The sequence below is a fragment of the Cyanistes caeruleus genome, chromosome 3 (genome assembly GCF_971803275.1).
Source record: "Cyanistes caeruleus chromosome 3, bCyaCae1.hap1.1, whole genome shotgun sequence".
NCBI lineage: Eukaryota > Metazoa > Chordata > Aves > Passeriformes > Paridae > Cyanistes > Cyanistes caeruleus.
In genome coordinates this window covers 23,836,774-23,856,136 of record NC_141703.1, presented here as the reverse complement: position 1 = coordinate 23,856,136, position 19,363 = coordinate 23,836,774, and the positions used below count along the sequence as shown (strand labels likewise).

The 19,363-nt window shown below is 35.1% G+C and overlaps 1 protein-coding gene across 7 annotated transcripts in view; it reads right to left on the bottom strand.

Annotated features, from left to right (window-relative positions):
* Window positions 1–19,363, bottom strand: part of MYO16 (myosin XVI) — a 367,619-nt gene that overhangs the window by 75,260 nt on the left and 272,996 nt on the right. For all 7 annotated transcript variants that reach the window (XM_086880163.1, XM_086880162.1, XM_086880164.1 and 4 more), the window contains 3 exons: window positions 17,695–17,870; window positions 13,365–13,445; window positions 12,866–13,071 (listed from right to left, as the gene is read on the bottom strand). In XM_086880163.1, the coding sequence (XP_086736289.1) occupies window positions 12,866–13,071; window positions 13,365–13,445; window positions 17,695–17,870 (463 nt within the window). The remainder of the gene's footprint in view (window positions 1–12,865; window positions 13,072–13,364; window positions 13,446–17,694; window positions 17,871–19,363) is intronic.

The following is a 19,363-nucleotide window of genomic DNA, read 5'->3' as shown; positions in this document are numbered from 1 at the left end:
GATTATTATAGTTTCCAAGAAAACAAAAGTGATTCTGTCAATCTCTGTACAATATATGTTACATAAATATCTTATTATAGAGCATAAATATTAAGAACCAAAGCATGTATTCAATTTTTTTGAGAGAATAAATCTTTGGGTGTGAAAAATAAAAAGATACTTTTAGAAATAACAAATTACATCAGACAGTCTGCATTTGGGGCTTCTTTTATAGGACTACAAAAAATTTAGTATAAGAAGGCTATAAGGTTCATCTCTTTATGAAAAATTTTGCACCAAGGCTGCTTCACAGAGACCTAGAGAAAAAATTCAGAATGTTGTAAATGTGAGCATGAAGTTCAATGTACCTGAAACAATTGGTAAATATTTATGGCAATGAACCAAACCTTCAAAACACCTGCCTACCATACCAGTATTGTTTTTTTTTAATATCTTAATTGATATCAAGCAACACAGTCTCAAGTGACTAAATCTGAAGACCAATAAGAATTAAGGGACAAAATAAACGTACAGCAATTTTGGAAAACTAATAATGGTAAAAGTGACCTTACAACAAACTGACAGTTATCATAGTTTTACCTTGTTTTTATATATGCCTCTGGATTTTTTTCTGGTAAAATATACTGATTTTTTTACTTCAACAATTGAAAATTCTCTTTCTATACAAGGGATCATAGGGAAATATACAGTATGCTTAAATGTGTTTGTGGAAAAAGGAAAATATACTCAGAGTGCCAATAAATGACATGTAACTGCCATAAAAGAGCAAAATTTAGGACTAAGAAATAAAATTGGAAGAATACCCAGAAAATTCCTAGAACAAACTTGTACAGTGACTCAAATGTGAGTCAGCCACTGGGCCAATATAGAGCTCAGTACAGACTTTTGAGGGGAGGTTGTGACTATGAAATCCACTGGATCAAAACAACTTTGCAGAAGTGACCATTTGGGATGTTTTAATTTAGACTGAATAAAAAGTAACACTAATTTCTCAGATAAAGATACTACCTTATGACAGATGATAAAGAAATTAATTGGAAGAATTACTTTTTCCTGAGTTTTATGGGTTTTCCTGCATTAGGCTTTGTGACCCTTAATCTTTTCTAGACATCTGAATTTCAGCTTCTGAAGAAAAGAAGTAATGAAGATATGTGTGTCTTAGTCCAGGATTATTTATTCATATACTTCCTGAAATTAAGTAGAGGCTTCCTCATCTCAGACAATGTGGCAGCAGAATAGTGAACAGAATATAAATTATAGTTCACCACTTGGGATTAGTGGATTCAACTATGCAAATAAAAAAAAATATGAATTCTCAACATCTGCTAAAGGTTTGCTAAAGATTTACAATATTTTTGCACCATCTTGCTTAAAGCCGACATTCCCATTACATCTTGATAAAGCAATGTAAATCATAATTACTTTAGAACTGGCAAAAATCACACATTCTCTCAGAAATACTCTAGCACTGAGCAAACATGCAGCTCTATTAGATCTACAAACATATACATCTGACTGTACCTCAGCAAATGTTTACATTTAGCTCTTCCTAAGTAGGTCTTTACCACAGCTAATTACTGCTTCATGCTTGGGAATCCCACCAACATGCACACGGGGTCATAAAATGCTTCACTGTACACAGAATATATGGGTTATAAAATAAATTTTAATTTCTTTGTTAACCTGCTAATTTGATTCTGTTTAACACAAAGGTGTTGTAGGACTGGAATCCAGAGAAGCTCCTTTCCTTTCTCTAAAGACACACAACATGTGTGTAGTGCATCAAAATCAAAATGTGATAGTAGGGCATCAAAATCAAAAGTCCTTCAATTGAAACACCGAAGCGGGCTTGTACAACTTTCCTGCTTGGTCTCTTGGTGCCATTGCTACTTCAGTGGCTCACTGTTTGCCAAGAAGGCACTGCCCAGCTCATTGGGAAATATACTGAGACAGATGTATATTGCAGAAGCAGAAAGCAAAACCACAGTCAAATGGAAATTGTAATATTAAGAGAAATAAAATTAGATTTGCTGTTCCACCTAGATAATGCTTTGTTTTTTCATTCCTTTTAGTGTTTTTTTCTCCTGTGTAACCAGTACTCAACCAAAGAGGAATGGGAACATATAAAACCCTTCCCACAATACTCACTAATAGCTTAGACAATGTTTATTAGGATTATGCGAAAGGATTTTTGGACCTTTTTAAACCATATGGCAAAATAGTTTCTCTGTGAGATCATCTCTACTTCTGCTGTCTTCTGTGGGAGCTTCCCTTGTGCCTGTGAATCCTGTTAGTACTGTCAGTCTGGGTAACAGGGATTCTCCTGGCTCTGGATTGTATAATGGTTAGACAAACTGTACAGAAGTATCATTTTTCAAGATATGCTAAGGTCGTGTGCCAAGAGTGGTCTATATTCTGCTCTCATCTGGAGTGGAATACAGCTGGAGTAATTCTGCTAAAACAGATATTGTTAGATTAATGTCACATTGGTCTAAACAAGAAAGCAAAGTAAGATCCAGTGATTAAGATGCATGAAAGGATTTTATGTGCATGCTTGCATAGGATTTTGTGCTTGGTCTCAGATATCACCAGTATAAACTGCCTACATTATTCAGCCTCATGCTAGGAAATCTAGGAAGTGTCATTAGGAAGTGTCATTCCAGGTTCTTCTGCTGAAGATTAAATGGTTGTAAAGAATATCAAGATATGGATAAGGAGAAAAAGGGTGCCATGAATATCTGAGTTGAGTGGAAAGAATTTAACAGCTGCAGAGCCATGGAAAGAAGAAACAGCAGGAGGGTCACAGTTGTTTTTGAGTGTGAGGCAGCTGGACTGCATCCCTACAAGTCCTATGACCTATTCAAGTCCTGTGACCATAAAAAAGAAGCACTCAAGATCAGCTAATACTTTTCTAAGCACTGAAATCATGCACATATATTTAATTAAATAGTAAATAACAAGGAATTGTTCTATAATTATGCAGTAAAATTAATCTATGTGACAATTTGTGCCTTAATCCAACAATTCAAAATTCCTGCATGGTGCTGCTGGCATAAAATAATGTGTTGCATACTTAGTTCTTTAAAATATTTATTTTAAATGTATACTGTTTGTATTCATTTAAGAGGTCAGCAATTCTAACAGCATTTCCTTAGAAGAGTTTCAGTATGTTAGGATTAGTGAAAATATTAGCACTTGATAATATTTTAAAAGGTTTATTTCTATAGCAGGCATTTAATTGAATGTCCTACTACCACACATAAATCTATGTCCATTATCTTTGTCATTATGTGATGTCAGCAAATTATGAAGTACTGAATAACTGATTTTTGTTGGAACCTTAAGGTTCTGAAAAAAGTTATTAGCTGCTTATTATAGGCACATCAAACTCAGTTTGTGAGATATGGGTCAAGAACTTTCATTATCCTTATTTGTATACAAATTGTATCTATTTTTATAATCCATGCTTTTAGATGAAATCTAGTGCTGTGGTGGGTATTTTAGTACCTTGTGACAATATTTCTCCGTGTTTAGAAATAGTACAAGCTTTAAAATTCACAGATGGAAAACATGCATAGATTTTTATAAGGATTGTAAGGGTTGTTGAGTGATCTAATAAACATTTTGTTAAATCTGAGTGATAAAAAATGTCAAGTGCTAGTGGAAAGCAGTGACACCAAGGGTGGAACTTACATCTAGAAATGAAGTAAATATTTTAAAATTTCACAGATCTTGAATTTAAAATAAAGAAAACCACAAGAACTGCTGAAACAGTTCAGCCAGAATTATGCTTGTTTGTGCCCAATAGATTTATGATTGCCTAAGGAAATTAATGTAGTTGTGTGTACCTAATAGTGGAGGGAGAACAACACCTTGAGATTCTCACTGAAACAGCCAAAAAACTAGGATATTCTCTATTGCACAAAACAATAGACTCTTCAAGAAGCTTCACTAAGTTTTATGCATTCTGTACTAAATGTAATATACCTAATGATGGAAGATTATTCAGATTGCACACCAAACATTTGAAAGTCAGGAACCATCAGACTTAACTGACCATGTCAGCTTTATTTCCCTGTATCTGGTTACTTAATGACCTAATTACATCCTCCTGCTCAAGGGACCCCTTTCCTTGTCAATATTGTAGAACTGTTAAATGTATGATAGACATGAATAACTCAACTGACTTCAATAGTTTACACACATTTACACGTTTGCAATTGCTTTAGCTAATGAGAGTTGTATTATAGGATTCTGAGGATGCCCAGCAAACAATGCTGATATTTACTTTTGCCTTCAAAACACAGCTAGATGCCTTCTAAATAAAGTCAGGTGTCTGGCCTCCCTCTGAAAACTCCAGTCAAAAGAGAAACTATTTTCTCCTATAGTCAGTCATTTGTGCACTCTCAGTAAGCCCCAGAAACACCAGCAGTTTTACCATCCTCACATCCCGAACTCTATGACATGTAACATAAGGACTGATACTTTGTATTTACAATACTAATTCTGTGGGCTACAGAATTGATGATGCTGTGGTACAGCTTCAAAAACTGCATCTATCTTGACTCCAAAATGTTCTCTGATTTTTTTTTTAGAGTCTGTTTAAGAATTAAAGCATTAATTATTTCCCTTGCATAGAATGGATCTACACAGAGTCTGGGAAATACTTGCAAAAATGGATAAACCTAAGACAAGTCAGTTGAATCCCATCCTGAAGGTGATCACTTTTCTTTACATCCTATAAATTAAGTCCTGGTTAATAAGGCAATTCACCACAGGCATATGAAATTATCTTGTGCATTTCTTGTTCCTAAAATATCAAAAAAGACCTAATGCAGATAACGGGGCAAACAAGCCAAATGGATACAAAGAAACAACTCCAAAGGGGGCAAAACAGAATAGTCCATCTCCAGCCAGACTTCGGTGAGAGAGCTATTTAGTTTTTCCATAATATGAGGAGCCTGGTAACTCTTGCTACACTATCTCATTAGTAGATCAGTAGATTTGAAATGGTCTGTAGCCTCTAAAACAGTCCCAAATACCTAGTTACATCTCAGAAATTCCCCAGGGGATGATTTACTCCAATTCTAGGCTTGTCAGGAAGAATGCCAGAGCATTCTGAGTTCTGGTAATCTCCCACAGTATAATCAACCCCTAACAGTAAGGTTTCATGAAGAATTAGTAATTTAGAGTAACTTTGAGTGCTGTAAATTATCCTAAACTGGGTTCCCTATCTGAGAGACTGGTAAAAGGAAAAGAACAAATGAAAGCTGTGGGTAGAAAAAGAAAGAGGGGACTTTCAGAGTGATGGTGTTTTTCTTCCCAATTCACCAATATGCGTGATGAAATACTTTCCTGGAGGTGGCTGGACCTGTCTGCCAATGGGAAGCAGAGAATAAATTCTTTATTTTTCATTTCTTATTTTCTCTGTTCAACTGTATTCATTTCAACCTATGAGTTTTTTGATTTCTCTCCTAATTCCCTCTCCCACTGCACTAAGGAAGGAATGAGCTAGTAGCCATGACAGGGTTGAGCTGCCATCTGGGGTTAACCAATGTCACTTCTTTATCCAAGTGCTTTATTCAGGGTGCTGGTGAGAGGCTGGACATGAGCTGGCAATGTACATTTGTAGTCAAGAAAGCCAACCACATCCTGGGCTGATTCAAAAAATGTGACCAGCAGGTCAAGGGAGGTGATCCTGCCCCTGTGATTCCCTATCTGGAGTGCTGTGGCCAGCTCTGGGGTCCTCAGGACAAGACAAACATTGACCTGTTGGAGTAAGTCCTGAGGAGGGTTATGAAGATAATCAGAGAGCTGGAACACCTACTCTATGAAAACAGGCTGAGGGAGCTGGGATTGTTCACCCTGGAGAGAAAAAGGCCTTGGACTGTGGCCTCCCAGAACCTAAAGGTGGCCTACAGGAAAGCCAGAGAGGGACTTTTGACAAGGACAGGAAATGATAGCACAAGGGACAATAGCTTTAAACTGAAAGCAGGCAGGTTTAAATTAGATATTAGGATGAAATTCTTTGTTGTGGGGTTGGAAAGGCACTGGAACAGGTTACCCAGAGAAGCTGTGGATGTCCTATGCCTGTAAGTGTCCAAGGCCAGGCTGGATACGGCTCTGAGCAACTTTGTATAGTGGAAGGTGCCCATGGCAGGTCCTTTGGAGCAACATGATCCTTCAGGTCCCTTCCAATCCAAACCACTCTATGATTCTATTGTAACTACCAAAATCACCAAGGACACAGACATTTTGAAAATCACAGTTTTAAACTTCAAGGATGTGACCTTCATTCCTCACAGGAATCTAGTCATTACCAGGCTTATGAATTTGCATTTAAAGTGCCCTCAAAACTGATGACTTTAAGATATTTGGTTTACTCACCTTTGCTTTAATTCTGAAAGAAAGACAAACAAAAATGATTACCCTCAATCAGAAATATCACTTCCAGGTCTCAAGCAACCAACTCCAGAATAGCAAGACTGCCATTTGATATAAATTGATATCATTACATCTACTTTAATGAAATACTTCTTTTTTAGCACCAGTCAGATTACTTCTTGCTCTCCTTGCAAAGATTTAAGGTATCATGGCAATATCAATGCAGTGCTCTTAGAGATTACTGATACTGCACAGCAGACAGTAAAGCTGAAAGGGCCAGTGTGATGATGACCCATCACTTTTCAATCTGCTCTGTACATCATTCTCACTAATGCCCTAACTTGCTCATGAGACTCTGAAATGTTCTGCTGACTTTTTACACTCAAAAATGATGTGTTATTAAACATTCTAACTTCCCTGCTTTCAAGAGGGAAGAAAGGGAGAGGGAAAATAAAGGAAAAAAAAGTGAACAAAATGCTTCTGGATGAAGGGAGTTTAGGTATACAGTGATGAATCATGCAAATTATTTACAAACATAAACACATCTGTGCAATACATCATCAGCTAATAGCACGAATTTGGTGAAAATGTTACAATAGCTATTAAAAAGGGCTTTATAGGAAAAGGACAGATATTACTTGACAAAGCAATGATATCAGCATTAACATAATCTTTCCTGAGAAAAAAAGATATCTCTTCAGAATGATCTCTAATAGTTAATAATTATTTAGTGCTCTGAAGCACTAAAGTTTGGATGTAAAGACCATTATTAGAGCATCTCCTTATCAATGAATGCTGCCCTGAAGTACAGAATCCAGGATCTGCAGTTCAGCGTAGCTTGAAGAATAAATTAAGAACTTCATACTAAAATCAGAGGAAAACCTGTAATTAGAACAGTCTTCGAACATACTTGTTTCACCCTCACTGCTATGATTACCATAAGTATCCATTATCATTGTGTTCCATATTCTTCCTTCCTAATATTTCCTACTAAAATGGATGTTTTGCCATCTTTTGAACTTACTTTAAAACAAAAAAAAATCATCAGGAAGTTAATTCTTTATTTAGTTTTGTTTTTTTTTTAAATAAAGCTTACAGTTGGTGATTTAGATATTTTTAGCTTACTCATACAGCAGGCTAGGTTAGATTATGAAAGGAGGGCGAAGAAGGAGAAAAAGAGGGGAACATAGGGAAGAAACAGGAAGGGAAAGAGGACAGAGAAAGGAGGAGGAAGATGAGAAGGAAGAAGGTACGACATTGTACCTCCAAACCAGCATCTGACAATGTCTTAACAGGATAAATAACTACTTACAAAGCCTCATGGCTGCATTAGCCGAAATAAAACTAAAGATTAGATTAGTGAAATGTAAGCAATTTTAAAAGATTATTAGAAATAGTAATCATAACATTCTAATGACTTATCTCTTCTTGCAACAGCACCATAAGGAATGTCACTACATACAAGCCCTCAGGTTCTCCTTCAGACCATGAAATTTTTTCTGCTCATCCTTGAGCAGCAAGAGAAGACAGGACGGGACCTCCATGATAGAAAACACAATGGTAAATTCATAGAATTAAACCCAGGAAAGACCACCTATAAACCTGAGAGACAGTCATGAAATTCCAAGAAACACTCCAAAGGGGCAGACATAAATGCAAGGAACAGAACACTAGAATTTTCTGAGCAACAAGATTTTTGCCAGAGATTCTGACATTCTCATCTGCTAAGTGAAAGGCTCAAATTGCTTATCAGTTCCAATAATCCACAGAGGCTATCCTGAGCTTCAACAGCTCAGAGTGTTTCCTGTAGACTGGCAGGGAACTGCAAAGATGCCTCATTTAAGGACCAGTGTAACTGGACCTTGCAGTCCCCACTGCTACGCAGTGTCCCAGACACAGAAACACGGGACATGTGAACCTCATGAACCTTTCTAAGTCAGTAGTGCAGAAATTGCTCCTTGAACAAGGAAACTGAAATACAGATGGAGAAAAGAACTGGGTATAGTTCAGCAATTTGGTGAACAACATTAAAGTAGAAAGAGAAATGAAGAATTAATTTCTATTTCAATCTAGAGGACATGGGTGTTTGTAGAGGAGGATGGTACCAAAATAAGATTTTTCAGAGGGAGCGAACAGAGCATCTTACTGCCTCATTTTTACCTGTACATCCTGGAATAGATGTATTCATGCACTTTGCTGAGGTCACCTCATGGGTTTTTGATCACTATAATTACTTTTAAAAATTTATATTTGAAATGGCTTTTACATGTCTTCCTTGAGCACTCACGTGAGGTGAGTGACACAAAAGTCAGCCAGGGTCCACTTTATTAAGTGATGCAAAGAGATTAGATTCTAGATATTAAACTTGTACAACAATGCTCTGCTTGTGCCCCAGAGAGTTTCTGAGCCCTATTATTCTGTGCTGGAAAAAGAGCAGACACTTGATACTCACTTTTCCTATTCCATGGCACCGACTCCCAAAACCATAATAAATTACTGTTTATACTAATGGGCATTTTGTATATATTATTCTAAATTAGATATATTTTAAATTAGAATTATTTTAAATTAGATATAATTTTAAATAAGATATCAAAACACTAAATACTGGAAAGAAACAACCATCTGCAGACAGTTGCTAATTCCATGGCTATTTTTCTGTTTTCTTTCTTCCAAGGAAAAAAGCTATTTGAGGATACTTTACCTATGTGTACAATTTGGGCTGCAAATTGGAAACTTTAAACCCTTAAAAAATTTGTTTGTGCCACTGCCTTGACTTAAAAAGCAAAGCTAGAATCTAAAAATACAGTCCACTGAGAACCATTCTGAAGATATTAAGCAAAATATATGGATAAACTTTTCCAGGAGTGTAAAATGCATGTAACTCAAGGTTTTCTGGTTTTAAGATAAGGTAAAAACTGATCCCTGTCTCTCTGCTCACAGAGTTTTAGAAATTGAGCCAACACTGCAGGTAAATTCAGCAGAAACACTGCATCTGGATTTGGCAAATCTGTTGAAATCACATATAAGATCTCTTAATTATCCTATTTTTACAGGATTTAATAGCATCTGACCTTATGAATTCTTATTTTATTATATATAAACTGAGAATAAGTGTCACAGCTTCAATTTAATAATGAGAATTTACACAACATTTCTTTTCTGATCAGCAAACTTTGCTGATTGAGAGGTTCACCTCCCAGCTGTCAGCTTTTACTTTGATAAGACAAAAGAAGAGCCAATAAATCCAAAAGGATAGCAACAGGAATAATGATAAAGCTTTGTAGCCCAGGAATATATGCTGTTGCAAAATATGACATTTTTTTAGCTACACTCTCTTAAGCCATTATAGGAGCTCAAATGCAACTCATAAATAGGTTAAAGACAAGTCATATTAATCCCTAATTAGATAGCAATAGAAATTTATTGAAATTCATCCAATTAAGAATGAACTGCTACTGTCTGTTTGCTGAGAGGTTTTCCAATATTCCATCCCTTCCCCACGAAGTCCTCTAATTCAAACATCCTGTCTTATAGGCCAGCAAAAAAAAAACAAAACAAAACAAAAAACCAAAACAAAAACCAAAAAAACCAAAACAAAACAAAAAAAAACCCCAAAAAATCCAAAAAACAACAACAAAAAAATGGTTTAATTTTTTAATTAATAACTATTTTGAATTCTGACCACATTACCTATACAATAAGGAATACTCACAAAGTAAATGCACAAAAAATGCAGGAAGGGTGAGAGAGGACAGTAATTCCCTATCTTTTGAGAATTCAGGTTGGGATTAGAGCCACATATTCTCATTAGAATACTAGAAGTACCAGTCTGACAGCAAAGGAAACAAAAACTTAAAAGGTGAAAAACTCTATCAGCTCCAGGTCTGTAAGCTTATATGGAAATATTACAAAATCATTTCTCATTCCAATCAATGAATAGTAAGATGAGACCCGAGTTTGGCTGAACAGCCAACAAAACTAATACAGTTAGCAAAAAATCACCAAAACTAATTATCTGATTTCTAAAAATATCCTGTCCCGTTACCAAGGCAATATAGAGATGTAGCACAAGTGAAGGTTTTTTAGGAAACTTTTTGAAAAGGTAACTCATAATCTCTGAATTCAGTATTTCTTACCTGCAGTCTATTGTCTGAGGAAACATACAGCATTAAGAACTGACAGTACTTTTGAAATGTAGTCTAATAATATATCTCCAGCTTAAAAATTTCAGCCAACAAAAGAACAAATAAACTCTTAAACTATTAAATGGAAAGAACTATCCAAAGACACTGAATGTAATTAGGAAGGTTAACTTATCATGGTGAGTAAAGTGAAAAATTCAGTCCCCTACAGAGGAAGATAACCTTTAGTCTGTGTGGCATGGATGGCTACTATGAAGAGCCCTACAATGCTGATGGTCTTTTCCAATACCTCTGGATCAAGAGCTCCGTGTTTCTATTTGTGCCCAAATCTAAAAATTCAGTAGTATTGAGAGACTGTATGCAGAGTGATTATTGCTAACTCCTGAGTAGGTTCAACATACAGTGACAAAGAATATTACAAAATGAACTTCATTTTCTGTGACACCATGCTAGCCTCATCACTGTTTAATTCATTTTAAGCATAACAATAAATTATGACCTGGTGCAAATATGTAAAAATGGCAGGGGCTCAGCTGCAAAAAATCTGCAAAGATAATTTAATATGGAGAAAAAGGGATAAAGATTATAGAGTAACAAAATCAGAACATTTCAACAGCATAAATGTTGCTGGCATCATATTGTTGGGGGTTTTTGCTATTTTTGTGTTATACTTGTTACTGAAAATGCATATTTATTGTGACACACCAGATAGCCTCTAGACTTTCACGTAAAAATTTGTCTTTGGAAGGTACTGGAAGGTGTGGATGAAAAAGACTGAATTTACATTTTTAACAAAACTCAAAATTAAGAAAATATGCCAGATTTGTGACTATACTGTTAAAAGTCCCATTCCCTGGCACTGAAAATTACCTTTGTACCTTTTTTACCCTCCAAAAGAGAGCAGCAAACTAGATATTGCCCACCAGGACTGATCCTAGTCCTGTGGTAATTCCCAGCCTGTACCTGGGAATTGCAGTGAAAAAGTCTGGGTGGCAAGGAAGCAAACATCTGCCAGAAATCACAGTAAGGATCTAACAGTAGAAAAGTTTGTGGCACTGTGCTCAATGTAATCTAATAGTACCTCAAAGGTCCAGTTCAGTATTATACTAATTATAGTAATTATACTAATAATAATTATATATATTATATATTATATATTATATATTATATATTATATATTATATATTATATATTATATATTATATATTATATATTATATATTATATATTATATATATATACTAACCATATATTCAATGTTATACTAATGGCTATTTAGACATTGCATACTTCATACAACTTCAGAACATGAGAGCTTTTACAAATCTCCCATTATGTGCATCCTCTCCTCAACCAGCCTGCCCAACCTGATTCACCCTGGAGGGTGAACACTGTGGTAGGGCACAGGTGGTTTATTTATGAAAGAGAAGGAATTATAAACTCCTATACTCCTCACTGTTTGAATATTTACAGGAAGAATAACTTTCTGTCCAAGCAGTAATTTAACAGCCACAACTTTTTCCAGGAAGACAACTGAAAGTTGTGTGTAAGCAGCTGATAGTCCCATGCTGTTTTTCTTATGTAAAATAATACAAAGGCCAGATCATGACTGGTTGATATATATCAATCAAGGAATAGAACACCCAGAGAGAAGTAACTTGTCATGAGTGCATGAGGCTGCTAAACAAATACTTCTTGGGCAAGACAGTCCTCTTTTTTTCTTGAATCTTTTGAGAATGTAAGTGACCCAAAATCCCAGTACTGAACTGGGAATGGGGAACAAGAGTTTGCCTTCAGTCAGAAGCAGACCTTTACATCTTTTCACATTAATTCAGTATGTCTCTGATTTCTAACGACAATAATAAAAGTGGAGTTGTGGTATGAGCATTAGCACCTCGTGACCACACATAAACAAATCCTACCTTATGAAACATAAATAATGAACCCATGACACCTATGCCTAGAAAGCTGAAAAATTAGACTATTTCTCCTTCTTTTTAATTATCTGCAGAAAATACACAATAATTTTAAAATCATACAAACAGCATAAATTGTAAAAAAAGAGCTGTTTTATGATGCCATACTTCTAAAACCTGATTATTCTGATAACCTTTATAAATATATTTCTACATATCAATATAAACTCTATAAATTTATAAATTTTAAAATATATTTCTAAAGTTCATGATTCATTCAATTAAAAAGTGATAGGCCTACACCCCTTGCAGGTAGACAAGATTTTCTTTGAAACAAAACAATGTTGCAAGCACCACCAGAACGTGACAGAAGGCTTTGTACTGTAGATAAGGAAAAACGTTTTATGAAACTTGAATTTACCTTGACAAGAAGTCTGTGAAAGAGAGACGTACTGGAAAACCATGTCGTATAATTTTGACCATGTCTAAGACACCAATATACTGCAGTTGAGCAGACACATAAAAATTATCAAAAGTATCTGGCAACTTGGAGTTATTAGGTTTTATACAATGAACAGAATGTGGAGTGCAATTCTGCAGCTTCCCAAGAATATCTGCAAGTGATTTCTGGGGAAAAAACAAACAAACAAACAAACAAACAAATCAATTATCAATCATTCTTGTGCAGCTAAGATTCTTGTTCAACACATATGTTATTTCTAAATTTTTAACATCGTTTTCTCAAAATGATTGAGATCCTTTTTTCAAACCCTTTCTCAAAAGGATTGACCAGGTCATGCTAGTGGCTTCCTCAAATGTATGATTTTTCTTTCTTCCACTGCAATCTGCAGAGGGTAATCCTGCCTTTAAAACATCTGAAGATTCTTTTTCAAATTTCTGTCCATAAGAAGTTCACTAACCCTGAGCTGTATTGCCACAGTGGTTGGGCCCCCTCGTTCCAGTCTCTGAAGAAATGAGGATGTTCCTTTCTTTTTCAATAGCTGTGGAAGAGAAAAGCACACACACAACAATCTTATCTCAAGATGTGCAGTACACCTCTATTGTCTTCATTGCAATTGACTAATGAAGGCAAAAATTTGTACAAACATTGTGCCATAGACAAGGTTGAGTTTCAGAAAGAAATGGGAAGTGGATAAATATCCTCAGGTATTTGCAGAGCCATGATTGGAGAGTAAGTTTTGATTTCAAAAGCAGCTACATACATTATAAAGACAATATATCTTTTACAAATAACTAGGAAAATCAATATGTTTCAGAACTCTATTGCAGAAGCAGGATTTATGCAGTTAGTATCCTACAGAGTCTGCCTAGAAGTAGCATAATTTTGTAACTCTGTAATAAGGTGCCTCATGCCTTTGCCAGATGTTTAAGTCACGTAAGATGTTTAAGTAAATGTAAGAGCACAGATCATTTAAAAAAATCTTGACAAAAAACAATAATATAAATATTTTCAAAAACTCTTCTCATTTCTTCTTGCACATGTAAAGACAGTTCAACTTTTTTATCACATTTTCACCAACTAGAGATGTAAATTATTAATAACTTCCTATCTCATTAGAACCAACATTACCCCATACATCAGAATTGGGAGTGGAGAATCAATTTAATTTTCACTACTTTACTTCCTATCTGTGAGACTAAAATGGCAGTAATCATACTAAAAGTAGTTCCAGAATTTAGGGTCTTTTGATAAACTTTCTGCAGAAAGGCTTGCAATATTATTTCATTCCAGGACTTGGCAAGCTGTGAAATTTAAAGCTCTTTATCAATGACAGCCTTTTCCACTCTGACTATCCATTGCCTTTCTTCAGTCCACTTACCCCATAAAAATCTCTTTCCATTGAGTCAGAATGTTCTGGCCTACTCCTTTTTCCAGTTTTGTCAAAAAAGCATACATCTTCTCAGCTTGGCCCACTCAAGCCAAATGCCATCAAAAATATTGCAGTGAAAGCAATTTTCTACTCACCATGCTAAACTTTGGAGCTCTTTTTTTATTTCACTTACTAGGATGCAATAAGATTTTAAATGCAAATTCACACTCTACTTCAAACTAAAAATTAAGAGATGTGCTTGTTTCAGTTTTTCTCATAAAAAGAACAACTAGCATGCCAATGCCACTTTTCAGTTAAAGTTTACAAAATAGCTGAGGAATATAACCAAAATAAAATTTTCTCCACCTCACTGATAATGCTGTCACCTCTACCTCTCAATATTTAAATCAATAGTTCAAGATTGTTTCCTGTCTTAATGGGATATTCAGGAACAACACTTCAGAAGCTAAAATTCCTGCCTGCTCTCCCATGTTACATATGACTTCCTATGGGGAAGAAATATTTGCTTCAGAATGAGAGAGAGAAAAAAATGAAAAAAGACAAAAAATTAGTGTAATTCAAACTCTCCAAACTTGGGACATCTCTAATCTTCAGCAAAGGGCTAAGAAAAAAGGCTGCATCACCCAAGCTGTACATCTCTATTACCCTCTAATATGCAGCTTTACATTGGAATATCTTTTACCTCTAATCTACAGAAAAAAAACCAAACACATATATGTAATTTTGTAATATCTCTTAAGAAGTTAAAAATCTCCTCTTAAAAAATCCCTAAAGACTTATGCTGTATAAATTCTGAAACATACCAATTCTTCCAAAGTAAGTGAGGGGAAGACAACAGAACCAAAATATCCATCGGGAAAAGGTTAGAGAAAAACAAGGGATCAAGAGTTGATGTGAGCAAGAGTTGTGAGAGTGTCAGTGAAAATATATTTTATTTGACAAGGGGGCATGATCTTCGTAAGTCACAGAGGCTTGAGCTGGCATCCCCAAATTCCTGTGAGTCCTTATGTGCTCTGAACTTCTGGCCAGTTAACAGATCTGTTCATGTCTCTCTTAGGTGCACTGTTGTCTTGGATCCTACCCTGCTAGCGTTAATTCAGAGAGGTGGACTATCCTTACTTGTGCCAGCATGCTCAACATCAAGAAAGGAGTCATTTATGGAAAGGTAAACAGATACAGAGACATTTATAATTATATAACCTAACAATTAGCTAGGATTGCAGTGACAAAATGGAGGAGGAGGGGACTCATAACAAACTCCTTTTTGACTCTCTACTTCCTTTCCCTGGGTATGGTGGAGTCTAGATGACTGCCCATACACAGCACCATGTGTACCTTCCATTTTATGTTTCCTGCTGCCTACAGTATGATGTATGTTGGGACTAAAATTTCAGATATAAAAGGAATGTCACTCTCTGGTTGATAATTTTTGCTTTAATGTCCCTCCTTCATTCCTTTCTCTCCCATTTTTTTTTTTTTATTTGTTGCCTTTAACCTCTGGACAAACTCCAATAAAAATAAGGTGGTTATGATTATGCAACATGTAATAATTTTAATTTTAAGCTGAGAAGAAAAAGCCCCTTACATTGCATTTGCAATTCCAGTAATAAAATAACAAACCCAACATTATTTCAGTCAATTGCAGTAGATTTTCAAGGCTACATTGAAAAAGGGACAGAATTATTAGGGACAGCACAATTACAGATGTGGGCTTGATCCACAATAGAATTTAAGTATTAAATTTCCTATTTCCAGCTTCTGCATTGATTGCCTGTTCAAAGAAATAAATGTGTTGCTTTTTGCCAATGTAACAGCTTGGATTCCTAAAGTTCTGGTCCAGTCCTGCAGGGCAGCCCAGTACCTCGCTCAAATTAGGCCAATTTAACATCAATAAAGTGTTCTGTCTCACCTGCACAGCTCTTCTCAAAGTCTGGATTTGAGAAGCAAAGCCACACTTTTCTGAAGGACAAAGTTCTTCCCACCTTCCAACTAATGCCTAAAGGTTTGCAGCATTCTCACTGAATATGAAATGTCTGACTTCAGATATCATGCTCCCCAAAGGAACTGAATGTCTTCTGTCTCTCAAGAGAGTAACTACTGGTTAAAAGCTATTCTGGGGATGTCAAAACCAGCATAATTTCTCAACTGTGCAGTGTTTTGCCTTGGTTTGATTAGGCTTCTAACTCAGATGTGCTTTTCATACTTCCTCCCATGTATGGGACTAGGATCTTTTCCACATCCTTAGGAAGTTTCCCCTATGAAGCTGTTACTACAGTGGAAAGGCACCTAAAGGCACCTTGCAATGCCTCAGCTGTTTGCTAAATACAGCCTTAAACCAACACCATTCACTTCAACTCAAGTTTTTCCACTGAGATTACTGACAAGAACAGTACTCAGGAATTATGCTGTTGTCAGCAGGGGGACTATAAGGAAAGTCCCATTGCTATTCTATGGATGTACAAAGCCTTCCATAATGACACATGAGAACAGGCTCCTTAATCCCATGACAGAATCAATTTTATGGAGCTGTAAACCAAAAATAGAGTTGTAAGATTCAAGATGCCTGGTGAGGCAGCTGATGTATTGTGAGAAGTGCATGCTTCTTTTCTAGAAGGATAAATTCCAAAGCTCTGTCATGAATTAACTCAGTAAATCACATTATTTCTTTTCAAGAGAGATGTTCCATGTGACATGAACAATTAATTTTCTGATAATCTTCAAAGTTTCTCTCCTGCGCTTTTCTTTTTTTTTTTTTTCTTTTGTTTGTGGTTTGTTGGTGTTTGTTTGGGTTTTTCTTTTAACTTTTTTTGTCTTAGTTAGCAGGAAAAGAGATAAGTTCAGAAATGAGGCATGTTTGATTTGATTTCAAATTGACTGGGAAAATTTATAAGAGACCATTTAAAAAAACAATGCTAGCCAAAATTTACATTCTGATCTTCATACAAAACCACCAAAAAGTGTATTTTTTGAAACCATAAATCTTCTCCTGTTGACATAAGGACATTAAGATTTTATTTTTACACTTCCTATGTCTTAATTAACTCAACTTAGATTCATCATAATCTATACAGCCAGAAATTAGTAAGACTGCATTCACTGCTAATAAGCCCTGGAACCAGGCAATCATGGAATGATTCAGGCTTGAAGGACCTCATCACCTTGTTTGACCTTCTGCTCAAAGAGTCCAAGACAGAAATCCTTGAACCAGAATTCTTAGTGTTTGTAAATCGGAACCTTTTCTCACTTTTGCTGCTTTAGTGTTGATACAAAGTACTAAATTATTTCAATAGCATAATGACTACAGAGAATGAAGCAGAGAACAAGATGACTTCAGAAATTACAAAATAACAGAAAAATCTTCAAGGAGCCAAGAGTGGAAAGAATCCTAAATTCTTACCTTGCTGAGCTCAATATACTTCTTTGCTTCTCCACTTGCACAGGTTACAGATGTTTTTTTACTGAGCAAAGCTGCTTTACACCCTTTGATTTTAAGGGAATGATATGGAGGAACAAGTGATCCAGTTTGGGTCAGTTTGGACTGGAACAATTGATTGATGACCACATTTTCACTAGCTGAAAACAAAAAAAAGAAATGCATGAAGATAAAATAAAAATTAGGAAATTATACATATTATATTTGTCAGTAAAAAGACATGCAGCAGGAGAGAATTAAGTAAGTAAACCTAAAACAAATTGACAAATCAAAAAAAATGAGCATTATCAAACTTATCAAAGAAAATTCAGTATCTGAAAAAACCTATTTTCAACATATTCAGGTACTGTGCAGAACAAATAGAGGGCATCAACCAAAATACTTCAGATGAATCTGTCTAAACTTAATTACTTATGGGATCATCACCTCTGAATTTTGTTCTATTACAGATTCCCAATTTATCCATCCATTAAAGCAATGTAAGAGATAAGTTCTGCACAATTTCCTAACCTGTAGTATTTAGAAATAATCAAGGCGCTTGATAGAAATAAATTATAGACACTCATTGCACTAAAGAATTATATATATGCAAAATATGAGAAGGGATTTAAAAAAAAAGGCAGGGAGAAGAACAGAACTGTAGAAAATTTGGTTTCTCCACATCAAGACCACACTTAAAAACATTTACAGAAAAAAGACAATACATTTATAATACATTTATATTATTATTTGTACAAAATAAATATACTTCCAAGAGGCATTTTTAAACAAAAGAAAAAATCTGAATTTTATGACAGATAGTATACTTTATCCTAATTTCAGTCTAATTATTCTGTAAGAATTTATGGTCATAGGGTTTTTAAGATGACCATGATAATTACATGCTGCTTGTACTGCCACAGCACCAATAAGTGTTAAGAACTTGTTATGTGACACATCCTTAACCATACTGAATTCTTGTTACATTTTTTTTAAGAACTAGAAAACTGGAATTATGATCACACCCATCATATGTATAAACAAACAAAAAATCCCAGAAAGATGAACGGGATGAGCATCATAAATAATAGTTTAGAATGTTTATAATAGCATAGCAGGTAAAAATCCTCAGTCTGCTCTTTAATAACTGTTTAAAGGTTTTCCCTATATGATTAAATGCAATAGATTTGTTTCCCTTTTTCTGTGGAGATTACTATTCCTTACTTAACAAGAACATTAAAATATGAGGAAGATATGGAAGCAGATAACTGAAATTATTTCAGCACAATCAGTGGGCCATATGTTTAAAATGTAGTAAGTAGAATTATAAGAGAGGCATAGAAATTGCATCTTTCAAATTAAAACTAATACATCCTATGTCAACAGTCTCTTCTGATGACTTCCCAGCAGGTATGTCCCACATTCCAACACATATATGTAAACAACTTTAATGTTATTATAATTAATTAATTAATAATTATATTATTATAATTAATAGTTTTGATTGAGGAAATGGGTGCACTGGCACTTCCCCGAGGAAAAGGTTTATGTTTTTCCTCTTCAGACAGGGGAAATGATACATGTTTTCATTAATCCAATTATAAATCATTAATTATGATTGATTAATTAATCGGTTGCATTATTATTATTAGGC